Source organism: Malaclemys terrapin, chromosome 17 (assembly GCF_027887155.1).
Source record: "Malaclemys terrapin pileata isolate rMalTer1 chromosome 17, rMalTer1.hap1, whole genome shotgun sequence".
Taxonomy (NCBI): domain Eukaryota; kingdom Metazoa; phylum Chordata; order Testudines; family Emydidae; genus Malaclemys; species Malaclemys terrapin.
The window spans coordinates 18,853,972-18,876,629 of record NC_071521.1 but is presented as its reverse complement, the minus strand read 5'-3'; the positions used below and the strand labels follow the sequence as shown (position 1 = coordinate 18,876,629).

The following is a 22,658-nucleotide window of genomic DNA, read 5'->3' as shown; positions in this document are numbered from 1 at the left end:
TCAGTCTTAGACTATGTCTACACTTGCCATTTAAAATGCAAAATGTCCCTTTTTTATGCTAAAACCATGGGAGCGTCTACACTTGTTAATGACTTTTTGCGGTAAAACTCAGAAGTTTCATCGCAAAGAGAAAACCACCTTCACGAGAGGCATACAGCTCTTACTGCTGTTTTTTTCACGCTGTTGTGAAAGCAAAGACATGTTCTACCAGTGTAAACACCTTTTGGCCTCTGGAGGATATCCCACAGCTCCAAAAGTGACCACTCTGGCCAGCATCTCCGCTGCTCTGACGCCAGGTAAACAGATGTCCGCCCCTTCCCTGTTAGCCCCGGGAAGTTTGAAACTCACTTTCCCGTCACTTGTAGATGTGGCAGGGGGTTTAAAAAAAATGCCATGAAAGAAACAAGAAAGTAATGGGGCTGCTGGGACATGAAGCAGTGCAGCACGGGGCACTGAGCAGAGACCCAGAATGCCTTTCGCACACACCCCCCCAAGACCTATCCAGAGAGCTGCACTGTGGGACAGCTGCCCTACAGCACTGCACTCATCGCAATGGAAGTGCTGCTAGTGTAAACACTCTCTGATGCCTGCGGAATGAAGTGAGTACACAAACCAGCACTTTTCTTTCAACGGTTCCCTATCACCGATGAAACTTACAATGCAAAAACTCTGCAAGTGTAGACATACCCATAGTTGTTTCCAGCAGTCATCTTGGGTGGGGTAGCAGGGGAGAACTCACGACCTGGATTACCTCACTCCCCACCTTTAAATAGGATTTGCATAAGGCGGGAATCCTTTATTTCCTAGTTTGACCCCGGTTCCCTTACAGTGGAAAGTTACAAGAAGTCCCAGGTAATGTTTTAGCATCAGGTGACAAGACCACCTGACCCTGTATGGCCCTGGTAGCCATTCTTCACAGGCTGACCCACAGGTTCACGGGGAAAAACTAATCTTTTGCAGTCCATTGTCCTTGCTGATGGGCCATCCGCTCTGTCTGGCTTTTCCATTGTTGTACCTGAAGTGTTGGCAGTGGGTGTCACCCAAAGTAGCATAGGTTTCAGAGTAGCAGCCGTGTTAGTCTGTATCCGCAAAAAGAACAGGAGTACTTGTGGCACCTTAGAGACCAACACATTTATTAGAGCATAAGCTTTCGTGGACTACAGCCCACTTCTTCGGATGCATAAGGAAAGCTTATGCTCTAATAAATGTGTTAGTCTCTAAGGTGCCACAAGTACTCCTGTTCTTTTTGCAAAGTAGCATAGTTGAAATACAGATACATAGATACAGAAATGATACATACACACAAAAAGGATAATGGCATTCAGTAAATCATAACCTTTCCAATGATATCTCACATGAGCCATCTTGCATAGAGTATATCCGTTATGTCATATTCATATCATAGGCATATTTTCATAAAGAATATGGAATGACAGGCCATACTGGGTTGCCATCTCTTTGCTGCTATTTTAACCTGTTAGCTAACCCAAATTAGGAACACACCTTTCTTTGCTGTGTAGACACACCCTGAGAGTTATCTGGCTTTTTACATGTTGATCGTTCTGCGGCTCCAACTTTCACCTGTAAGTGTCTGAGGAAATCCAAATGTTGCCACTTTCTGGGAAGTGGGGGGAGCTGGAAAAATTGTAGGTTCTCAGCAGAAAAGAAATGTTCTGAAGGGGCAGCAAGCTCCAGGAAAGTGCTCAATCAAACCAGCACCGCACAGCTGACCATGAGCTAGTTGAGAAAGTTAGCAAAGCAAGAGCTCCAAATGCTACATTGCTGCTGTCTGGTTCTCATTACAGCCTCACCCTGGGCTAATTCTTCCCTTTTTGCCTGGCTTTCACTGCAATCTTTCCCTGAAGCATCCTGCCCTGGGATTTTTGCCTCTAATCTGTTCAGCGGAAGGCAGGGGCACAGCATCCTGCTCTGAATAATTGGGGGTATTACACCTTTTGATTTGGAGGCTTTTTCTTCCGTCCGCGCAAGCCGGGAAGATTGTAAAAAGCAGAGCGACACGATGGTTAGAAAGTTAAATTGCAGCAGGCTGAAAAGGTCACAGCAGGATGGCACGTCACTACCGTGAGTGGGAATGCAGCCCAAGAGGCACAGAAATTCAGAGAGAGGAAGACAAGGAGAAAATAGCTCAACATAATTTCCTCCTTGTCAAGACCTAATGGGAACTGGCAACTGTAGAAATGTAACTCCTTGTTACAGCCCTGGGGCCTGTCATCAGTCCTAGATGGGTGCTGAAATGACCCGGTTATGCCCAGCGACTCTGGATAATCCAGCCACCTGACCTGTGTGTTTGCTGCCCAGTCATGTTAACTGGGAAATACCAGCCTGAGGCAGGCAGCAGCATGAGGCAGGGAAAATTCCCTTGAAGAACTTTCTGTCCTGGACTGTGGTCATGAAAACCCCTGTCTCTCCATCAGAGCAATTTAGCCTCTTTTTAGGGTCTAAGCCAGGGGTGGGCAAACTTTTTGGCCTGAGGGCCACATCAGGGTTCCAAAACTGTATGGAGGTCTGGGTAGGGAAGGCTGTGCCTCCCCAAACTGGCTGGCCCCTGCCCCCATCTGCCCCCCCGCCACTTCCCGCCCCCTGACTGCCCCCCTCAGAACTCCCAACCCATCCAACCCCCCGGCTCCTTGTCCCCTGATCTCCCCTTCCAGGATCCCCCGCCCCTAACCGTCCCCCCCAGGACCTTCTGCCCCTAACCGCCCCCCCCTCCCCGGGACCTCACCCCCTATCCAACACCCTCTGCTCCCTGTCCCGACTGCCTCGACCCCTATCCACACCCCCGTCCCCTGACAGGACCCTGGGATTCCCATGCCTATCCAACCGTCCCCTGCTTCCTGTCCCCTGACCGCCCACCCCCCCAGAACCTCCGCCCCATCCAACTGCCCTGTGCTCCCTGTCCCCTGACTGCCCCCCAGGACCCTTGCTCCTTATCCAACCCTCCCGCCCCCTTACTGTGACGCTCAGAGCAGCATGTCTGGCAGCTGCGCCGCCCGGCTGGAGCCAACCACACCGCTGTGCTGCCTGGCAGGAGCTCGCAGCCCCGCCGCCCAGAGCACTAGCAGCACAGCGAGCTGAGGCTGCAGGGGATGGGGGACAGCAGGGGAGGGGCCGGGGGCTAGCCACCCCAGCCGGGACTTCAAGGGCCGGGCAGGAAGGCATTAATGGGGGAATCTCAAGTAGGAGTAGAGAGGTTATTTTAGCTCTGTGTTTGGCAGTGGTGTGACTGCTGCTGGAATAGTATGTCCAGTTCTGGTATCCATAGTCCAAGAAGGATGTTGATAAATTGGATGGGGTTCAAAGAAGAGCCATGAGAATGATTAAAGGTTTAGAAAACCTGCCTTACATTGATAGACTCAAAGAGCTCAATCTACTTAGCTTAACAAAGAGAAGGTTAAGGAGTGATTTTGATTAGTCTATAAATTCCTACATGGAGAACAAATAGACTCAAAGATTTAAAGGCCAGAAGGGACCATCATGATCATCTAGTCCAGTGGTTCTCAAACTTTTGTACTGGTGACCCCTTTCACACAGCAAGTCTCTGAGTGCAACCCCCCCATATAAATTAAAAATACTTTTTATATATTTAACACCCTTATAAATGCTGGAGGCAAAGCAGGGTTTGGGGTGGAGGCTGACAGCTCGCGACCCCCCATGTAATAACCTCTCGACCCCCTGAGGCGTGCCAACCCCCAGTTTGAGATCCCCGATCTAGTCTGATCTCCTGCACGTTGCAGGCCACAGAACCTCATGCACCCGCTCCTGTCGTAGGCCCATATAGTTGTTAATCTTAAATCTAGGAAAGAAAGTTATAACACGATCCAATGGCTGGAAGTAGAAGCTAGATAAATTCAGAGTGAAATAAGGCGTAAATTTTTACCAGTGAGAGTAATTAACCATGGGAACAATTTCCCAAGGGTTATGGTGGATTCTCCATCACTGACAATTTTTAAATCAGGACTGGATGTTTTTCTAAAAGATCTGCTCTAGGAATTATTTTTGGGGAGTTCCCTAGCCTGAATTATGCAGGAGGTCAGACTAGATGATCACAATGGTCCCTTCTGGCCTTAGGCTTTGTGAATCTATGAATTCAAAATAGCTTTTGAGAAATTTCCTTCAATTTTATTAATTTTTTTTAAAGTTAGTGTTTGAAATCTAAATGAAATGTTTGTCAACCTGAAACTTTTTTTTTTTTTTTTACTTTTTGATTTGCTGAAAGATTTGAACAATTCTGGGTTTGGGACAGCCCGAAACAATTAAAAAAAAAATCAGAACAGGCAGCACACCGGAAAATCAGTTATTCACCCAGCTCTGCTTGCTGGTAGATGGTGGAGAAGGGAATGGTGTTCTGGGAAAAGAACTGGAAAAGTGGAACAGAGAAAAGTGGAGGAGGAGTGGGTAGAAATAGAATAATTAGGAGCCTGTATGAAAGCCAGCTTCCTCTGTCAGCTGTTTGATGGAGTTGTGGCGGGGGGAACAGACAAATCACCTGGCACCCTTCTTCCACACCCTACAACAGCTGCTCTGCAGTAAGGATTTCAGGTTAAGGGCCTGTCCCCCATAGCCCAAGTGGAAACTGTGGAGCAGGACTGCCATCAGGAACCCAGGCTCTGTGTGGTAGCTTCCTGGTCTGGAGAGAGAAAGTGATAGAAGTAACTGGAGAAAAAGGAGAGAGAAAGAGATGGAAAAATTCCTGCTTGCTATCCCAAAGAGATCAGAAAAACTTGAAGGGAATGTCTACACTGCACATTGAGCCTGGGCTCTGACTCAGGTTTGAGGCCAAGCCCCTCTTCTGTCCACACACCAATCATAGAACCACAGGGTTAGACGGGGCCGCAACGGTCATCTAGTCTAATCCCCTGCCAAGGGGCAGGATTTGTTGTCTCTAAAATCAGTCAGACTCAGGTCAGCAAGCACTCAGCACCCAGGTTTTAGAACTCTGCTTAGGTCAGAGCCTGAGTCCCACTGAGCCTCGGGGTCCAAGACCTGCCATTTTGCAGTGTGGACGCAAATCAAACCACAGACCTGAATAAAAAGGTCTGAATAGTGCTATATGGACATGTTAGCACAGCTACGGTAAACCTGGGTTTGCAATGCAATATGGATGCTCAAGCATGGGCTTGGAAACTCCATGTCCACAAGCACAGGTCCCACAGCCGTAGGTTTACAGTGTAAACCTAGATAACAGCATCTACAAAGGTTTAAATCCCTATCTCCCATTGTGTGCTCTAACCCTGTTGTTTCTCAGGCTTGTCTGTCTATCTGGAGATTGTTAAAAAGATCCTTAGCTTTAATAGCTCTATCTGCATTTTCTGATTCATTAGTTTTCCTAATATAAACGTTCCCTGCTTGTTCTCAGTAGGATAATAAAATAAAGAGAGAGTGCCATTTCTGTACACCCTCTCAGGACCTCCTTTATTTAGCGCGTGTGTGTGTGTGTGTGTGTGTGCGCGCCCCCATAATGACAAGGGATGGAATAAATCCAGGATGACCTGGTGGGGATAAGAGCAGATGGACCAGCAGTGCCTGGCCAGGTGGAACCTGCTGTATGGAGGTCATGCGCTGAGGTATGCTCTCCTTCCTTGAGTTCTTGTCCACAATTTGCACAATTTAGGGTTTTGATGCAGTGAGGTTAATTTTCAATCATGACTGCCTGCTAAATAGGATGGCCAAATCCCCCTTAAGTGCTCACATTCTATGCCTAAAAGTCTGTTTCAATTTAAATGCCTGAATGTGAGAGTTTTTTTTTTTTTAGGTCTGTCTGTGGAAATCAGGCATGAAACAGTTGAAAGTTCATGTTTAAATAACTTCCCAAACAACATAGTGGGGGAATCAGGCTCCTATGGAAATGAACCATTCAGTCCTGGCTCCAGTCTTAACAAAATGACTAGTTCACAGTCCCCGCCAATTCATTCTGGCCTTGGCATTATCAGTAAATCCTCATTCTTGGCATCCCCAACAGTCGGTATGTGTAGTAATGGAAAGGAAAATGCATGGGCTTATATACTGTAGGGAACAGACCTATACTGCAGAGAGGATGAGCTAAGGAATGCTGCATTGTTTAGAACATTTAAAGTTAGATTGGACAAAGCACTGCAGAATTCATGGTAGGTGACTATTCTCCGCAGGCAGGCATTTGCTTAGGAGGTGCTTTCCATCTCTGACTTCTCTGATTCTGTGTGTTATTTTGCTATCTGATAGACTCAAGTGGGCCACATTGTTCTGCTGGCATTACATCAGTGGAGAGTTTGGCCCAGATGAATTGAAGGAGACTGTTCAACTTGGACTGTGTCCCATAGAACACTCATCATCAAGTCCCTTTTAAAGAGCTAGATCGTTTTAATCTCTCCCGGAAGTGGCCCCTCCTCGCCCCGTGACACTAATGGTTGGTTGCTTTGATTTACAATCTAGATACTGGAACTCCCTAAGGAATCTGGTGGTCTCCTTGCTGAACTCCATGAAATCCATCATCAGTTTGCTCTTCCTGCTCTTCCTGTTCATTGTGGTGTTTGCTCTGCTGGGAATGCAGCTCTTTGGAGGACAGTAAGTGTAGTGTGTTGCTCATATCAAAGCAGTCCCCAAGGAAGGCAAAAGGCTGACAGCTCAGAGGATTTGCAAATCTGGTTTAAATTCTTTCATGTGGAAAATTTTCCTACTGGAACATAGTTTTATCAAACCTGAGATTTTTTTTTTATGGGGCAATGCCAGTTTCTATGAATAATTTCAGTTTTCCAAAGTGAAATGTCAAAACAAGCATTTTTGTTGCAAATTGACATTTTGAAAGAAATGAAGAGCATTTGTTTCGTTTAAAGAGAAATTTGTCATTTTGTTCTTTCAAAAAATAATCTAAACAAAATGACATTTGATGTTGAAATGTCCATTCATAGTTTCATTTTGTTTATTTTCGGTTGGATATTTCTGATTTAAAACTTTTGTTCCACAACATTTTTCAGTGTTTTGATTTTTCCATTCCCATTTAGGGATGGAAATTGATTTCAAAATGTTGGAATTTCCAGTGAGACGAAAATGCCATTTTCTTAACAGTTCTGCTAAACACACCTCTCTTGGGTCATGTCTGCACTGCACTTTCGGTGGTAAAAACACACCCCGGATCGACAAAAGTTTTACTGACGAAAAGCGTCGGTGTGGACAGCGCTGACAAAGCTACTGCCCCCCATTGGGGGTGGTTGTATTTTGTTGGCGGGAGAGCTCTCTCCCGCCGACAAAGAGCAGCTACACTGTGTGCCTGACAGTGGCGAGGCTTTAGCGGCATAGCTGTGAGGCTGTAAGCTGCGCAGTGTAGACACAGCCTTACTTAACATACCGCATCCCTTCCTGAAACTTACCAGATTATCTCTATGTGGAGCAAATGTTGTCTTCTGACTCTGGCGATAGAGAATTATGAGAGCATAGATATTTTTTTCCTGCACTATTTTAATTTTTAATTTTTATTTCCTGCCTAGGTTTAATTTCCAAGATGAAACACCGACCACAAACTTCGATACGTTCCCTGCTGCCATCCTCACTGTGTTCCAGGTAAAGCTTCCTCCTTTATGGGGTGTGCGCTAGAAAGAAACATGTAGACATCTGTCGGTTCCCGATGGAGGAGATGTCCCTCAAGCTATCTGGAATTTAGGAAAGGAGAAAGTCATTTTTGTTTGCTCATCGCCGACTGTTTATTAGAGAAGGACTGCTCACAATGTGCTGTGGGATTATAATGCACACATTTACCAGTGAAATGATCCATTCAAATAAATGCTGAGGGGCTCTTTGAAATTCAGGCAAACAGAATTCTTTTATGGGGAAAATGGACGGTCACTTTGCACAGACAAAGCATAATCCAAGGACTGGAGGAGGCCCTCCAGTGTTCTTCATGAGGTCACCTCCACAGTACCTTACACTGCAGTGGGACTACTCATGTGTTGTCCTCTGCACAGCATCTGTAATGGCATAATGTAGCAAATGAGCACACAATGATCCGCTTCCATTTCCTCCTGCAGTTGCCATACGTTCATGAGGAGAGTTGCTGGAGAAGGGCCTGAGGCAATGAGGAAATAATATAGCATTTTGCACTACCAAGGTTGCAGGATAAGATTGGATAAGAATTAAAATCAGTGGGGGGAGCCAGGAAAGAGTCATCAACCTTAGGCAACACGATGGGATGGTCTGGGAGAGCTGCAGCTCAGGTTTTAAGGCCCTGATTCTGCAGCTGCTCCATGCCTGACATTATTACAGAATCACTTGCTTAGTTAGAGAAATGGGAGTGATGCACCCCGTTCTGTTTGAAACAGCAAGTGAATTTTCATTTGCCGTCGGGAGACCCACGAACGTAGGGGCACAAGCTCGGCATGGATGTCATTTCCCCCTCGGTTCACGGTACATCCATTTTTGCTGGAGATGGGCTCAATCTGAGAAGTTCGAATTTGGATCCAGACCCAAACTTCCCCAAAGTTGAGTGATGCCCGGATTGGACATTCCAGTTCACAGTCCTCCAAAGGAGTCTTGTGGTTAAAACCGAGAACGAGATCTGGGTTCTAGTCACAGGTCGGCCACAATTTCAGTGAGTAACCTTGGGTAAGCTGCTTTGCGATGGCCCTCAATTCCCCCAGATGGGAAGGGGGAGTTATATTACTTTGCAAAGCTTACTGCGCTCAGATTTGCAAAGTGCTTTGAGGTTCGTCCAAGGCAAGATCCTATAGAAGAGCAAAGGCATTGTGACAGAGACGGGACGGAGCTGAAAAGCGTAGCTCCCAGATATGAAAATCCCCAGACTCTGGTGGAGTTTTGGTTTAAGCCAATTGTTACCTGGTGGGAAATTTTATAGTACTTGCTTTCCACTCCCATGACAAAGACACTGGGCAATAGGGCTTCTATGGGATGAGAGTGAGTCTTTGCAGATCAGTTATGAAATTTATGTAAAAGTAAGTGTAAAAAGGCAACACAAGATAAACTCAGTGAAATTTTGAAGCGAGCTTCTTCTACCCTGTTCATTCTGAAGAAGTAATTTGATGTCATGTTTCCCCCCACCCCACACACAACCATTCAGAACACTGTAATAAGGGCTCCCCAAACCCAGCATTAGACCTTGCCTCTGCCTCAGTTTCCCTACTCTCCTACAAGCTAGTGGGCCAACTCACTGGCCAGTTCATCTACGGCTACGTCTATACTTGGAGCTGGGGGGTGCGATTTCCAGCTGGCATAGACCTATCCCAAGTGTAGATGTAGCCAATGACACTCCCACCAGTGTCAGTTTTTCAGTCCCTTTTTCCCAGCAAAGCATTTATTGCTCAGACACAAATATAGATCAACATCCGTCGAAACAGGTAAACCACCACCTGCCCCCAGCCCCTCCTAAGGCCACAGAGAGTTTCTGCTGTAGCCCACACAGCAGGTATCCCCAGCCAGGTCTTTCACCTCGCTGGCACAACAAGCCCTCCCTTCCCAATCCTTTCCTTGATCTCCAGTCTGCTGTAGGAGCCACTCTACTCCCTTCAGCTCTCCCTCTGAACTCAGGCTGCCCTTTGTATCTCAGCAGGAGTGTTTGAGTCACAGTCTTCTACCATGTGACCCAGGGCATTGTAGCAAATTGCTACATCTCTGTACTCCAGCAATCGGCTCAGCAAGAAATGTTTACAACAACAATAGACACAGAGGCTGTTTATAAACCAGAAAAACTTCAGTTAGCTGGCCAGGCAGCACTACTTGAGGGTTGCCACTTAAATAATGATACGTTGCTAGCTGGTAAGAGGTAGGCCATTGATGGGTGCCTGAGGGGATGTGGAATGTTGGAGACAGGATGCTGTTGAACTTTGGTTCTGCTGAGGGATGTTTTGTTCAGTGGCTGAGCTCTCTAAGTACTGACTTCAGTGACCTGCTGCCTTCTTTTCTGAGTCGCTTTGCATGTGTGTCTGATGCTGGGTTTAAATTCATTCAGGTCCCGGTTCAGAAAGCCTCCCCATTCAGGACAGCACCTCAAGTACGCGCTTCAGTGCTTTCCTGAATTGGCCTCCCAGGCTTTGACATCACTAACACGCACTAGTCAGTCCAGTATTATTATGGAGCAGATTTTAAAAGCTAGTCTTATTCTATCATCTGATGGCTGTTCAGCCAAACCTTTGCATTCAATACTGAGCAGTGCCGGACAAACTAATCACCACCGACAATCTGGTCAGTTTTGCCCATTGATCTTTCTGCAAAAGTTCTATAAAACGAACTTGGATGTTTGTGACTTTTTTCCATATTTCAAATGATCTGGCAAATAGTGTGAACTGCTCACAGATCATTTCCCACTAGTCGTGATTTGCTATGCAATCTGTGATTGGCTTCCTAAGTCACATGATATTTCTGCTTCCTGGCTGGATGACTCCAAAAGCCACAAATAGCTTTCCAGTATGGTTGCCAACCCTCCAGGATTGTTCTGGAGCCTCCAATTGTCAGGTGATGAAACCTCCAGGAATAACCTCCAAACAAAACTGGCAACCCTGCTTTTTCCAGTTGACCCCTAAACATTCCCATCCTGATTTTTCATGCATATGCCTGTTTCCCCAGCTTCTCTTTCCATGAACATGCTTGTGAACCAAATTCACTCACATGAATGGACCTGGAAAGCAAAATGAAAGCAGATGCACATTCAATGGGAATTATTTGAACAAGTGTTTGTGAATCCTGTTTTTCAGAACTCATCCAGCGCTAGTGCTGAGAGACCAATGGTCAGAGTCAGTTACTCAAGTTACACTGATGTAACTGAGACCAGAATCTCTGTCCCTAAGTGGTCATTAGGATATACACACTGCACTATATTTGCTAGTCTGCCATAAGAATCATCATTGTATCTCAGCCAGAGCCTTTCCCGAGGTCAGGAGCTGGTGGGCAGTCTGAAATTTGAAATTCTTTCTAGTATATTATGCACACGTGGGTTTTGATTGCTAACAATACATCATATTTATTTTCTTACTAAATACAGACCATTCAAACTTTCTATTAGTGGGTTGGAGTACTGAATTCCAAAAAACATTTCCTAATGCACTAAGAAGTACTATAATTAAAATCCCCCATACGGGGCAATCAGAACGCTAGGTGCACAAATTTCAGAGTGCTGAAAACACAAAGAAAGTTGTTGAAAAACGGGGATGGCAGAGGCTCAGAAGAGTAGCTGTGATGCTTATCAAAGCCTGAGACAAATTCATTCGTCACTGTTTGTTTAGATATTATTCATGTACTATTTATTGTCATTGTGTCTGCATCCAAAGTCCTCAAATCAGGATCCGGGTTCCATTGTGTTGTGCCCTGTGCAACCACATAGGAAGTCACAGTCCCTCAGCTACGAACCCAAGGTTCCTCCTCCTTCCGATTATGTTCTTCATTTAGATTCTGTGTTGGGTTTTGTGCTTCTCTAGCCTGGTGGTTGCTGTCTGCAACATTTGGATGTCTGTGGCGCCTTGTGGTCAAAGACGGCAGGGAGCAGCAGGCGCTGACCAGACCCCTGTGTAACCCACACACCTTCTGGTGTGGTGTTCTGTCCCTTCTAGTGGCAGTGAGACCAATTAGCGAGCGAGAGAGAAAACGAGACTGCTCTACAGCCTTAGCTAACAGCCCGTTGGCTTTTAGCTCATGTGGTAGAGGCTCATGCACTAAGCTCCTGAGGTCCCCGGTTTGATCCCGCCCGCCGACGAACCGGGGTCTATTGGCGTTACACCTGCACCTGCTGTTACCGACAAACCAAGATGGTGGGGCTACCAAGTGTCCAATGTCTCCTGTGACACTTGTGTTTGCCTCAGCCCCATCGCATCTGCCTGGAGCCCTGTAGGATCTAGTAGGGTGGCAACAGGGATCCTCCAGGTTACTAGGGCTGCTGGAAGGGTAAATTGTAGCTGAGCTGCCTCTTTCCCTCCACTCTCACTGCTCCCCGGCAGGAGCCAAGCTGCATGGAGCAGTCAGGAGGAGGGAGCAGCTGTGGCTGGTAGCCTGGTGCCGTGCTGCTGGCGAGGGAGAAGGGTGGGGAGAAGAGGGGACAGATGGAGAATGGGGCAGGCGAGTAGGAAGCAGGTTCCACGGTTGCTCCACGTGGCTGCTGGGTGGTGCTGGCTGAGCCAAAATCCAGATGGCCTCTCTGCCCACCCCTCTTGCTGCTCAGCCTGTTGTCACTCTGCCAGGGCAAAGCATGGAGCCGAGGTGAGAGCAATGGCTGGTTGAAAAAGAAGGTGAGGGATTCGCTGCTTGGCTCTGCCTCCCTTCCATTGCCAGCACACCCACTTCCTCCAGCTGCATCCTGGTACCTCCTCAGCATCCTTCCAGCTACTCCAACACCTGCCAGCTAGCTCCCCTCACCTCTCAACTCCCCCAACACCCACCAGATATCACTCAGGAACCCCCCAGCTGTACCATGGCACACTGCCCAGGTACTCCCTCCCTAGCACCCGCAACTTCAAACATCTTCCAGTTACCCCAGACAACCCACAGCCAGGGTACCTCCTGCAGCAGGAGACATCTGCTTCCATCTGCCTTTGCCCCATAGGCAGCCAGTAGTGTTCCCCCCTGCCCGAGGCAGGCACTTCTCCTGCCCCCCCTGTGGAGTGAAGTCAGTGACTCTCTCCCATCCATGGGAAACATCACAGGTGGAGCTGTGGAAATCTTGGCCCCTATGCACGATTGGCTAATAGAAGGAAACCGAAGATTCCACTGGGCTGGCCTGGCAAGGGCATATGGGAGTAGGGCTGCTACCGCTTCTGCATGCTGGCAGTCTTCACTCTGTGTCCAGCCGCCAATCTCACAGTGCCGGTGCTGCCAGGCAGCAGAAAACAGGCAGCCCCGGAGTCCGCTGAGGGAAGGAGTTTTGAGGCGGGAATAGGACTAAGGAGCAGCCATTAAGTGCTGCTACTGGCCTCCTGCTGCCAGTAGTCCCAAGTACTCCTCAGCCCTCATGGCAGACCACAGATGACTCTGGTTAAAGGGCCCTCTCATGGGTTGTTGAGTCCAAGGGCCTCCTCCCAGCCCAAACTTTAGATCTGTGGATCCATAAATCCTGCCTCAAGCCACCCCCAGCTGGCTGGAAGGAATTTTATAGAGTCTGGTGGTTAATACCTATTTTCTCTGCTGTACCTCCCAATAATCACTATATTACTTTGGTTTTATCTAAACCAAAATAGTTGAAACAATGTATGTTGAGGAATGTAATTGACAGGCGTTCTCAGAAGGAATCTCTCCTTATCCTCTTAAGGGAGGCAGAAAAAAATGCAAGCGACTGCCAGTTTTAGGTAGATATGTATGCGATGTTGTAGCTACGTTGGTAGAGACAGGGTTGCAGTTGATCTGCAGAAAGAGCTTCTAGAAACTCTTATGGGCAAAAGAAGACTATATAACCTGAAGGTGTTGGATGGATTTCTGGCACACCCCTTTGCAGTGGCCTTCTTATCAGTAGATTTCCCTTGGAGGATCTGTGCCCATAGCTGTATATAAATGATGCTTAAACACTCCAATCCTTTGCTCATCTCTCTCTCTCTCTCTCTCTCCTATTTAACTACCCAGATACTGACTGGCGAAGACTGGAATGCAGTGATGTATCATGGGATAGTATCACAAGGTGGGGTCCACTCAGGAATGTTCTCTTCCATTTACTTCATCGTCCTGACGTTGTTTGGTAACTGTATCCTTGCACTTCAGTATGAATTGTCCATGGTATGACATGCCGTCTCTCACTGGCAAATCAGCATTCAGGATTCTCCAGCCTCCTGAAGTGCTGGAAGGCAATGTAGTGTAGTGGGTGAAGCCCAAGTCTGGGAGTCAGGACACTTTGGTGCTATTCTGACTCTGCCACCGGTTTACTGGTTGACCTTGTGTAAGTCACTTAGGGCTTGCCTCTGCACAGACCTGCTCCAAACACTAAATTGGTTTTAATTCATACCTTTTGGTATTTCACGGCAAGTCTGTGTGTGGACACTTACATCAAATTAAGAAAGTCCCATACTGATTGAATTTAGGCCAGGGAAAAATAATTTAAGATAAATCCAACTAGAACCTTTTAGCGTGAAGTGTGTCCACACACATACTTGCACTGAAATGAAATCCAACGTCGGCTAGGTCTACACTACAGCCTAGGCCAGCAAAACCTATGTCACTCAGGGGTGTGACTGTTCCACCCTCTGGGCAACAGACGTTACACCGGCATAAGCACTCGTGTGCACAGCGCTCTGCTGACGAGAGAGCTTCTTGCGCCAACATAGCTTATGCCAGTCGCATAAATCAGTAGGAGTTTTGCCTGAGTAAGGACTGCAGGATCAGGATTCAATAACAGCCTATTGCTCTAACACACTGAGTCTTTTAATTATTCAGTGTAAAATTATATGATGATGTATTAATTTATTAGTAGACATTGAAGCCTACTACTTTTAGCAAATTCTAATCTCAAGAAAACTCCAGAAAATATTTATTAGATACCAAGTCACCACACTCATACCATATAGATTAGATTTCTCTTTAGACCTTGTGATTTTGGTACCACTGTTATATATTGTGATAAAGTAATTGCATACTTAGTAATGAATTACAGGGGTGAAAAATTCTTTACTAAAAGCAAGTTAAAAGTGCATTTTTCAGCCCTGATTCAACAAACACCACTTCTAGCTTACACATATTGTGCCATTCAGTGCATAGAGCGTCTTCACCGCACGTGCTGCAGCGGTGAAACTCTACCGGGACAGCTGCAGCGCTGTATGTATAGACCCAGCCTTAGTTAGTTATTTGGTGAATGTTTGAGAGTAAACTACCCCTTGAGCTCCCTGTTTCTCCGTTTGTTTCTCCACCTGTAACATAAGGATAATAATATTCACCTTTGTGAAACGCTTCAGGGTCTTTGGATGAAAGGTCCTATAGCAGGGAAAAGGAGCCTTAACAGGCGGATCAGAGTGCCTCACAACCACCTCCTACCCGAGAGAGCCTCTCTAGGCTTAGCAGCCTTTGCTCCAGGTCAAAAAAGATGTTTGGAAATTTGTATTAAAGGGCGGGTGGTGGGGGTGGGAGAATAACTATTGAAACAGTCCATGTAGAATCATTTTGGGGGAAAAGTGAGAAAACAAGGTAAGTGCACATTCACAGCAGCACACCAGCCTTTCGTTTTGCACGTTTCTCTGTATTCAGCGTGAGGCACTATGATCAGGAACGGCAGATTAAATGGCATCTGAGTTGTAGTTGTCACATTAGAGGCTGTCTTCGGAATTAGCCAGCTCTAATTCAGACTGTCAGTGAGCAGCGGTATCTTACTACATGGAGACGGGCTCGGTCTTTGCACCAGGGTATCCAGTTCATGCAGCGCAGAGACCCTGCTGGAAATAAGAAGATTCGGAAATTGGGAGGGGGCGGGGGAGGAGGGAAGAGTTCTGGATCCTTAGGGCTTGGCCTTTGAAAATGAGATGAAAATATAATCACATTGAGAGAGAGACTGGGAGAAACAGGCTGGCTTTGAACCGTGAAGAGACTGAGAGCTAATGCTTTTTAAAAGGATATGGATTCCATTCTTATCCCTTTTCCCCCCTCCACCCTCGCTAATTCTCTGCTCCTGTACACTGATGTCACTGCACAGAATTCATTAGTTTCACCAGCATAAAACTTGTGTAAGGGAATGGCGAATCAGAGCCCGAGTGTAGTTGTCAAAGCGTATTGTTCCATTTGAGAGCCACCAAGGGACAGAGTCTCTTCCCTGCACCAGTCCCTTTTAGAACTCCCCCTGCAAAGGAGCTGCATGAGATGGTTCGCAGCATAGGCATGCCGAAGGCAGGCAAGGGAGTGGACAGAGCGCTGTGTGCTCTGGATAGCCCATAGACAGCTATACAAGGCTGCTGTGGGTTAGAGCAGTCCCCGAGGCTAGCCTAACATGCATCTGGAGCCACTCAGTACCTGGAGCAGTCCAGAATTAGGGAGGCATAAAAGCCATAGAGACTTTCTCCAGACTGTCCCAAAGATGTTGTCTTGACCTGCTTAGGAAGAGCCCTGCCCTTTATGAAATGCTGTGGGGAACTATCACAGGGCGGGACTCACCCCTGCGGCGCCTCCTGCTGGTCGTCCAGGGAATTAGCGTTTCCAGCTCCAGAGAGCCTTCTGCAGGCCGGTGTCCCACTTGCCGCTGGGCCTGAGTCCCTCCTGCCCCTTTCAGGCCAGGGTGCTGTACCCTCACAGATCTGGGTCTCCTCTCCCCAGGGAACCTCCAACCCTCTATCCCCACCTCGCCTCAGTCTTGGGCTACTGCCAGTCACTATCTATCCCCCACTCACTGGGGCGGACTGAAGTATAATTGCCACTCATCATCGGTTAGGAGGGTTTAGACCTGCTGCCTTTGTCTACCCCAGTACCCTTCCTGGCCTTTCATCAAAGGCCTGCAGCCTGAGGGTTTGCCGGGCTGGAGCTCCCCAGCTCCTCTAGCCTTCCCCCAGCCCTGCTCCACTCTCGGTACCCTGCTCAGCTACCAGGCAGCCAGGTCCTTCTCTCTCTATGGCCAGAGAGAGACTCTGCCCACTCCTGGCTCACTGGCCTTTTATAGGGCCAGCTGTGGCCTGATTGGGGCGTGGCTCAGCTGTGGCTGCTTCCCCCAATCAACGAGCCTTTAGCTCGCAGCCCCAGCCCTCTCCCAGGGCTGGCTTCAACCCTTTCTGAGCCAGAGCGGGTGACCACCCCGCTACAGGGACATATGGCACTGGAGAAAGAGAAAGGGTTTCCCATTGGTTGATACACTGTTTCCTATACTGGTTTTATTTTCATTTCCATGCTACATGCCTTCCGGGGACAACATCATGTTCTTTGTACGCTCCGGCTATCCAACTGTCCTCTTTGTTAGGGACGCAAGGAGGGCCTCTCCCCTGTATGTTTCCACCCAGATTCCTCTTGATGTGTGTCTGAAACTTCTGCAGATCCTCACACCTACCTGCCGTGCTCTGCCAAGAACAGGTGTCATAAAGGGACACTTTGAAATCTCTTTGCTGTCACTTCTTTATTGATTTCATTGAATCCATGAAATGTTTTTTTCGAGGTAGAGAGCAGACTAGATGGTAAAGGGTTAGATTAAAATAATAATCATTATCTCCAACTCTGGAACATGATTAGCAGCTCAACTAGATTTATGGGCTGAGCATCCCCAACCATGAGAATTTTGCACATAAAAGGGACCTCATGCTGTGGAACTAACCACTTTAAAGTTCCATTTTAACTGGCAGACAGTTCCAGCTGAAGATTACACTTGGGGAAAACATTTTAAAAGACATTTTAATAGCCTGGCTCTTTCATTGTTTTAGAAGCACAAGATGGGGGAGGGGTAGCTCAGTGGTGTGAGCATTGGCCTGCTAAACCCAGGGTTGGGAGTTCAATCCTTGAGGGGGCCATTTAGGGATCTGGGGCACAATCAGTACTTGGTCCTGCTAGTGAAGGCAGGGGGCTGGACTCAATGACCTTTCAGGGTCCCTTCCAGTTCTATGCGATAGGTATATCTCCATTTATTATTATAGTACCTTTTATTGAACCAACTTCTTCTGGTGAAAGAGACAAAGCTTTTGAGCTACTCAGAGCTTTTCTTCAGGTCGCTTTCATTATTAGCTCGTTTTCATTATTGCCCATTTCAGTGCTCAGTAACATGCCTCCAGGATTCTCACTCAGCTCATCTAGGAGAGAACCACCAAAACTTTGCTTCTCATGTCTGTTCCAGGCAACCCGAACTACGTGCCACACACCCTGTAATGCAGGCAGAGGAATCCTCAGGGCACCATATACACACATAAAATAAGATATGTCGAGAGTGATTCTTTAATTCTCTGTGAATCCTGCAGGTGAACATGAGTTCACCGCCGTGGAGTTTTTGCATAAATGAAGTACCCAGGAGGAGAAGAAAGCCAACTGAAAAGTATTTGTGACATTAAGGAAATCACTATAACAGGGCTAATGCATCCCAACGAAGTTCCTGGACCAGGTTTGGATGTGAGATACTGTACACTGTTGCAAATCTGGAAAAAGACTTCAGTGGAGGTTCGCCGGATTTACACCAGTGTAAGTGACATCAGAGTTTGGCTTATTTTGTCTCTGTAGAAATATGTCTTTCAAAATGTTTCAGACCGGTATAATTTGATAGAGTAAATTTGGGATTACTCTGCTCCCTAACCATGTGACTTTATCTCCAATTAACATTCATGAGAATCTGCACAGATTGGGAAGAACAGATGTGGGGGATTTTTTTTGTTCTGTTTTTAAAGTGTCTCTTTTTCCCTTCATCACTCAGGGAATAGCAGCGGTAAGCCCACTGGTACTCCTGCTGATATTTCAAAAAGGATTTCAGCGAGGTCGCCGCCACCTCTGTCTTTCATTGAAATACATTTTTAATGCTTGTGGCATGCAGGGAGCATTCTTTTCATATATCAGAGAAAAGTGAACCATAACTTTCAAATGGCTTATGTTGTGTCAGGTACAACATAATCAGAAATGTCTGAAAATGAAATATAAATGTAGTCTGCCAAAAACCAACCAACCAACACTCCCTAATATTTTTTCTAGATGTTAAACCGTTGGCGGCACAAGTAGGTATAACCTGAAGTAATAGAATGGCATTAAGAAAAGGGAAATATTGGTAGGATACAATATATCTATTATCCTTTAGGGAACAATCCTGCAATGGCCAGATAGTGGATTAGATATGACAGATAATGTCTCTTCTATTTCTAATCCATCAGTTAAAGGGACACTGTTAATTACTTTTTAAACAATAATTTTACTATTTCGTTCCTGCCTCTGTCATTTGCAATATCCTCTTAGAAGCTTGAAAAGAACGCTTCTTTCCCAACGTGGATTGTTCAATAGGCAAACACTAGTTTTCCACCACCCTTTCCCATGGGCATTTTCACTGGAGTTGAAATGTACCTGGCTCTTCTCATTTTTCTTACTTGCATCACTGAAGTCAGATCAGCTCTGGGAACAGGTTTTCTTAGCTAATGTGTGCTCCAACTGGGAGGCTGTGCAGTAGCAAAGCAAAAGAAGACACTGCGGTTCCTCTTTAAGGAGAGGCTTTATTTTCAGGTTCTCAGCGCCAGCCTTCGATGAATTACTGCTTAGGAGAAGGAGGTTGGAAAGAAATGGACCAAATTCTGCTCCGATTAGAGAGCCTGTTTTAGCAATTGGGGGTAGGCTTCCAAAGCAATGTTTTGTTGCTACCCGGCCTGCTGCATACATAAATTCCTGCCCACCGTGGTCTGTGATCGCATCACTCTGCGCAGAACTGGCCTAAGAATTTTGGGGCGAGTCAATGAGATGATTCTTCAGGAGACGTAACTGTTTCATTGTAAATGTGGTGAGTGGGTGTATCCCCAGCCTCCGGCTTCAATAGTGCCACCCACTTATTTGTATCAGTTTATGTTTTCGAGGCCCTTTGCAAGGAAAAGGGCTAGAAACTTGCTTAAAAACCAAAACCAAAAAGACCCCCAAACCTTGAGAGTCTCGTTTATATTATATTTCTAGTTCCACAAAATCCTATTGCTGGCTCTCTCTCAGTACGTTTAATAGGAGTGGCACTATTGGGATGGAGAAAAGAATCTGGCCCGATACAAGGTAAGGCCTTGTCTATATTCAGTGTTGCTCTGTACACAAGTGCAACTTTGAATATAATCAAGACCTAGAGGGAGTGTCCTAAATGAAACTTCAAGGCCAAATCTATCCCTCAAAAGCAGCCTGTGATGGCCCTCTCTTTGTAACTATGGCGTGAGGACAATGCTGAACAAAAGCTGCTGAATTCAGCTAACCTGCGGATTGTGTTAAGCTGTCCAGGAAGATACAATCTTGCAAGTTTTGTGCAGTGCTTGGTACAACCAGGGCTGCTGCCAAGGTCTTCATGTGACTCGCATGGTCCCAAAGCTCCCATTTGACCAGACTGTATCAGTTTGAAGGTGGATCAAAACAGCGCACCCCATTAAAAGATATATTGGCGGCGGTTAACAACATTACGTGAGGCTTTTTCTGCCTGTTCGTATGCAGGGGATAGGAGTGGGAAGCCAGCTCCGTGATTGCCATTTAACCCCATTGGGTTTCTGACTTGGTTGCTCGGAGACGTTTTGAAAGCATTGGTAGCACCTGAGAGGAAGAAGTCCAGATAGCCGTGGTCACTTGGAATGGCAGCAGTGACCTCTGACAGCGGTAATGCAGCCGTCACAGCTGTCACTCCATTTTGTTAAATTAGAACCTCATGTTCCAATCAGCATGTAAAGGGGAATTGGAAAATTAGTATCTTTTACATCAAAAGTTAATGGAACTGAAACGTATGTCAGAAACGCAATCATTAAGGAGACAGCATGGTTGGTGGGGAATGATTGTTTCAGACGGTTTGTTTTTTTTCCGCTGACTTGACTCAGCAGGAAGGATATTCTCGCACCCATTGCCCCTACCTGCCCTGCCTGCAAACAAGAAGGAACCATTTCCAGCTTTTCTCAGAACCAGGGAGATCATCTCTACAGACCAGACTCCGCCATCCGAGATGACAGCCTGGTCGACAGACTCGTGCTAACAGGGCTTGCATTGATGCTCTAAAAACAGGGCTGTCAACGTTGCTGCTCAGACTCTCAAACCTTTGGGGTTGGGTGGGCCTGAGAGCCCGGATTGCAAAGCTCACCCAGCTATTGTTAGCACGCCAGTGCGAGCCCCACTGATACAAGTCTGTCAACCCGGGCACGGATGCTCGCTCCCAGCTGCAGGGTAGATGTACCCATAGAGGCTGACAGACCTCATGACTTTCTCTGGCTCTATAGCTCACTGATTGACTAAACACAACCCCTGTTGCTTAGTGTCACCGTGCAGGGAGTCAATGTGGCGTAAGAAGGTGCTTGTAGGGCCAGGGGGCCTAGGAGTTGCTGCGCCTGACCTCTAGCCCCTTGTTTCCCTAGTGCAGGTGCTTCAGGATTTTAGGCGGTGGGGTAGAGGGACCCAGGCCTTCCCTCTCCAGTGTGTCCCAGACCAGGGCCCTGTGTGAGTTGACCCCCTGAACAGGGGGCCCTTGCAGCAGGGAGTCTAAATCACCTGCTCTGGGCTACTTCCTACCACTGTCCCTTCATTGGGGTGGCTTGTCTTCCAGTGTCCCTTTGTGAATCTTGGGCAGTGCCCTGCCATAGACCCAGGCTCCTTCGTGCGGGGCAGTCATAAGATTGGTGTGGCCGAACCCTACAATGTGTCTGTGCTTCAGTCATCCAGTTACCTCAGGTGCTGGAGGCTCCTAGTCTCCCTTGGCCAGGGAGACAGTACTTATTCCCTGATGGCTGCCTCAGCTCGTAGGCTAGTGACCCTTCTTCTCAGGTAGGGAGGCAGGTAGCTCTTGCCTCTTTGCCAGTCAGCCCTAAACGGAGTCAGGCTCTCTCCTTTTCTCCCCCCTCCAGACCTGGCATTGATTGCAGGTATAATGGGGCAGGGCTAGGTGGGCCCAAAGGCTCTCTTTACCCCTGCTGTGCTGATGGGCAGTGTCTCTGCTTCATCACAGTGGTAATGCATAACTGAGAAAAGACTCAGGCACTCAGTTAAGCAGCCTGCTCTGAGCTAGACTGTTGGGAATGGTCCCCAAGATACCACTCAGCTAGCCGAGTATTGCTGGAGCTCAGGGTGCTCTGAGCACATCCCTCATGTGCCCTAAGCTGAGCGGTCTTGGACTGGGTGGTGTGGAGCCAACTACACCAGCTTTATGCCACCACAGATCCTCTGGACACTGGGGAGTCCCAGTTGCCCTGCTAGGACAACTGCCTGAGAAGTGCAAAGCACCCACATAGTTAAATGAGTTCTTAGCCCAGCGTTTCCCTAAATCCTGTCTTAGGCTATGTCTGCACTACGCGGTAAGTCGACCTACGCTACTCAACTTAATGTAGCTGGAGTCAATGTACCATAGGTCGAGTTACCGCAGGGTCTACACCGCGCGGGATCGATGGGAGAAAATCTCCCATCAACTTACTTTACTCTTCTTGTTGGGGGTAGAGTACAGGGGTCGAGTGGAGAGCGATCGGCAGTCGATTTGGCGGGTCTTTACTAGACCCACTAAATTGACCGCCGGTGAATCGATCTCAGAAAGTCGATCCCTGCCATAGTGTAGACCTGCCCTTAGATTTAGTGCCATGGAAGGGTCTGCTAACTATACTACACACCCTTGCTCCTTGCCATACTCTGTTTTATCTCCTTCACTCTTTTCTATCTCATTGCTTTCTCTTATAAATCATTTGTTCCCTACAGCAGTGCTTGTGCATCTTTCCCAGCTCACAGACTACACCAGCAGACACAGCCTACTAGTTAATTACGTTCTGTCTGCCTAAAATTCCTTCAGGCATTTCAGTTGGTTCTGGTATATTTTCAATTCCTGTCCTAAATTCTTGTGCAACAACTACTGTGTCAAACTACTATAGTGTTTTGCTCTGGTGGTTGAAGCAACCCCTATACACACACATATAGGCACGTATAGTAGTAAATGACTTTGGGATTCTTTAGAGGAAGAAGACTAAGTACGTGCAAGATCATCTTCATTATCATGTTAGGATCCCATTCAACAGATCCATCACTACTTCAGACAGCCATCACAGGACATCTAGAGCTGAACATCTTGTTGTCATATATCAGATACTTTCACAACATGGCATTCTTTCTGAGATAAGATTTTG

At 47.1% G+C, this 22,658-nt stretch overlaps 1 protein-coding gene across 1 annotated transcript in view; it reads left to right on the top strand.

The window, feature by feature from the left end:
- Positions 1-22,658, top strand: part of CACNA1B (calcium voltage-gated channel subunit alpha1 B) — a 508,111-nt gene that overhangs the window by 329,216 nt on the left and 156,237 nt on the right. The window contains exons 14-16 of the mRNA XM_054007857.1: positions 6,430-6,561; positions 7,482-7,554; positions 13,543-13,660. Coding sequence (XP_053863832.1) covers positions 6,430-6,561; positions 7,482-7,554; positions 13,543-13,660 — 323 coding nt within the window. The remainder of the gene's footprint in view (positions 1-6,429; positions 6,562-7,481; positions 7,555-13,542; positions 13,661-22,658) is intronic.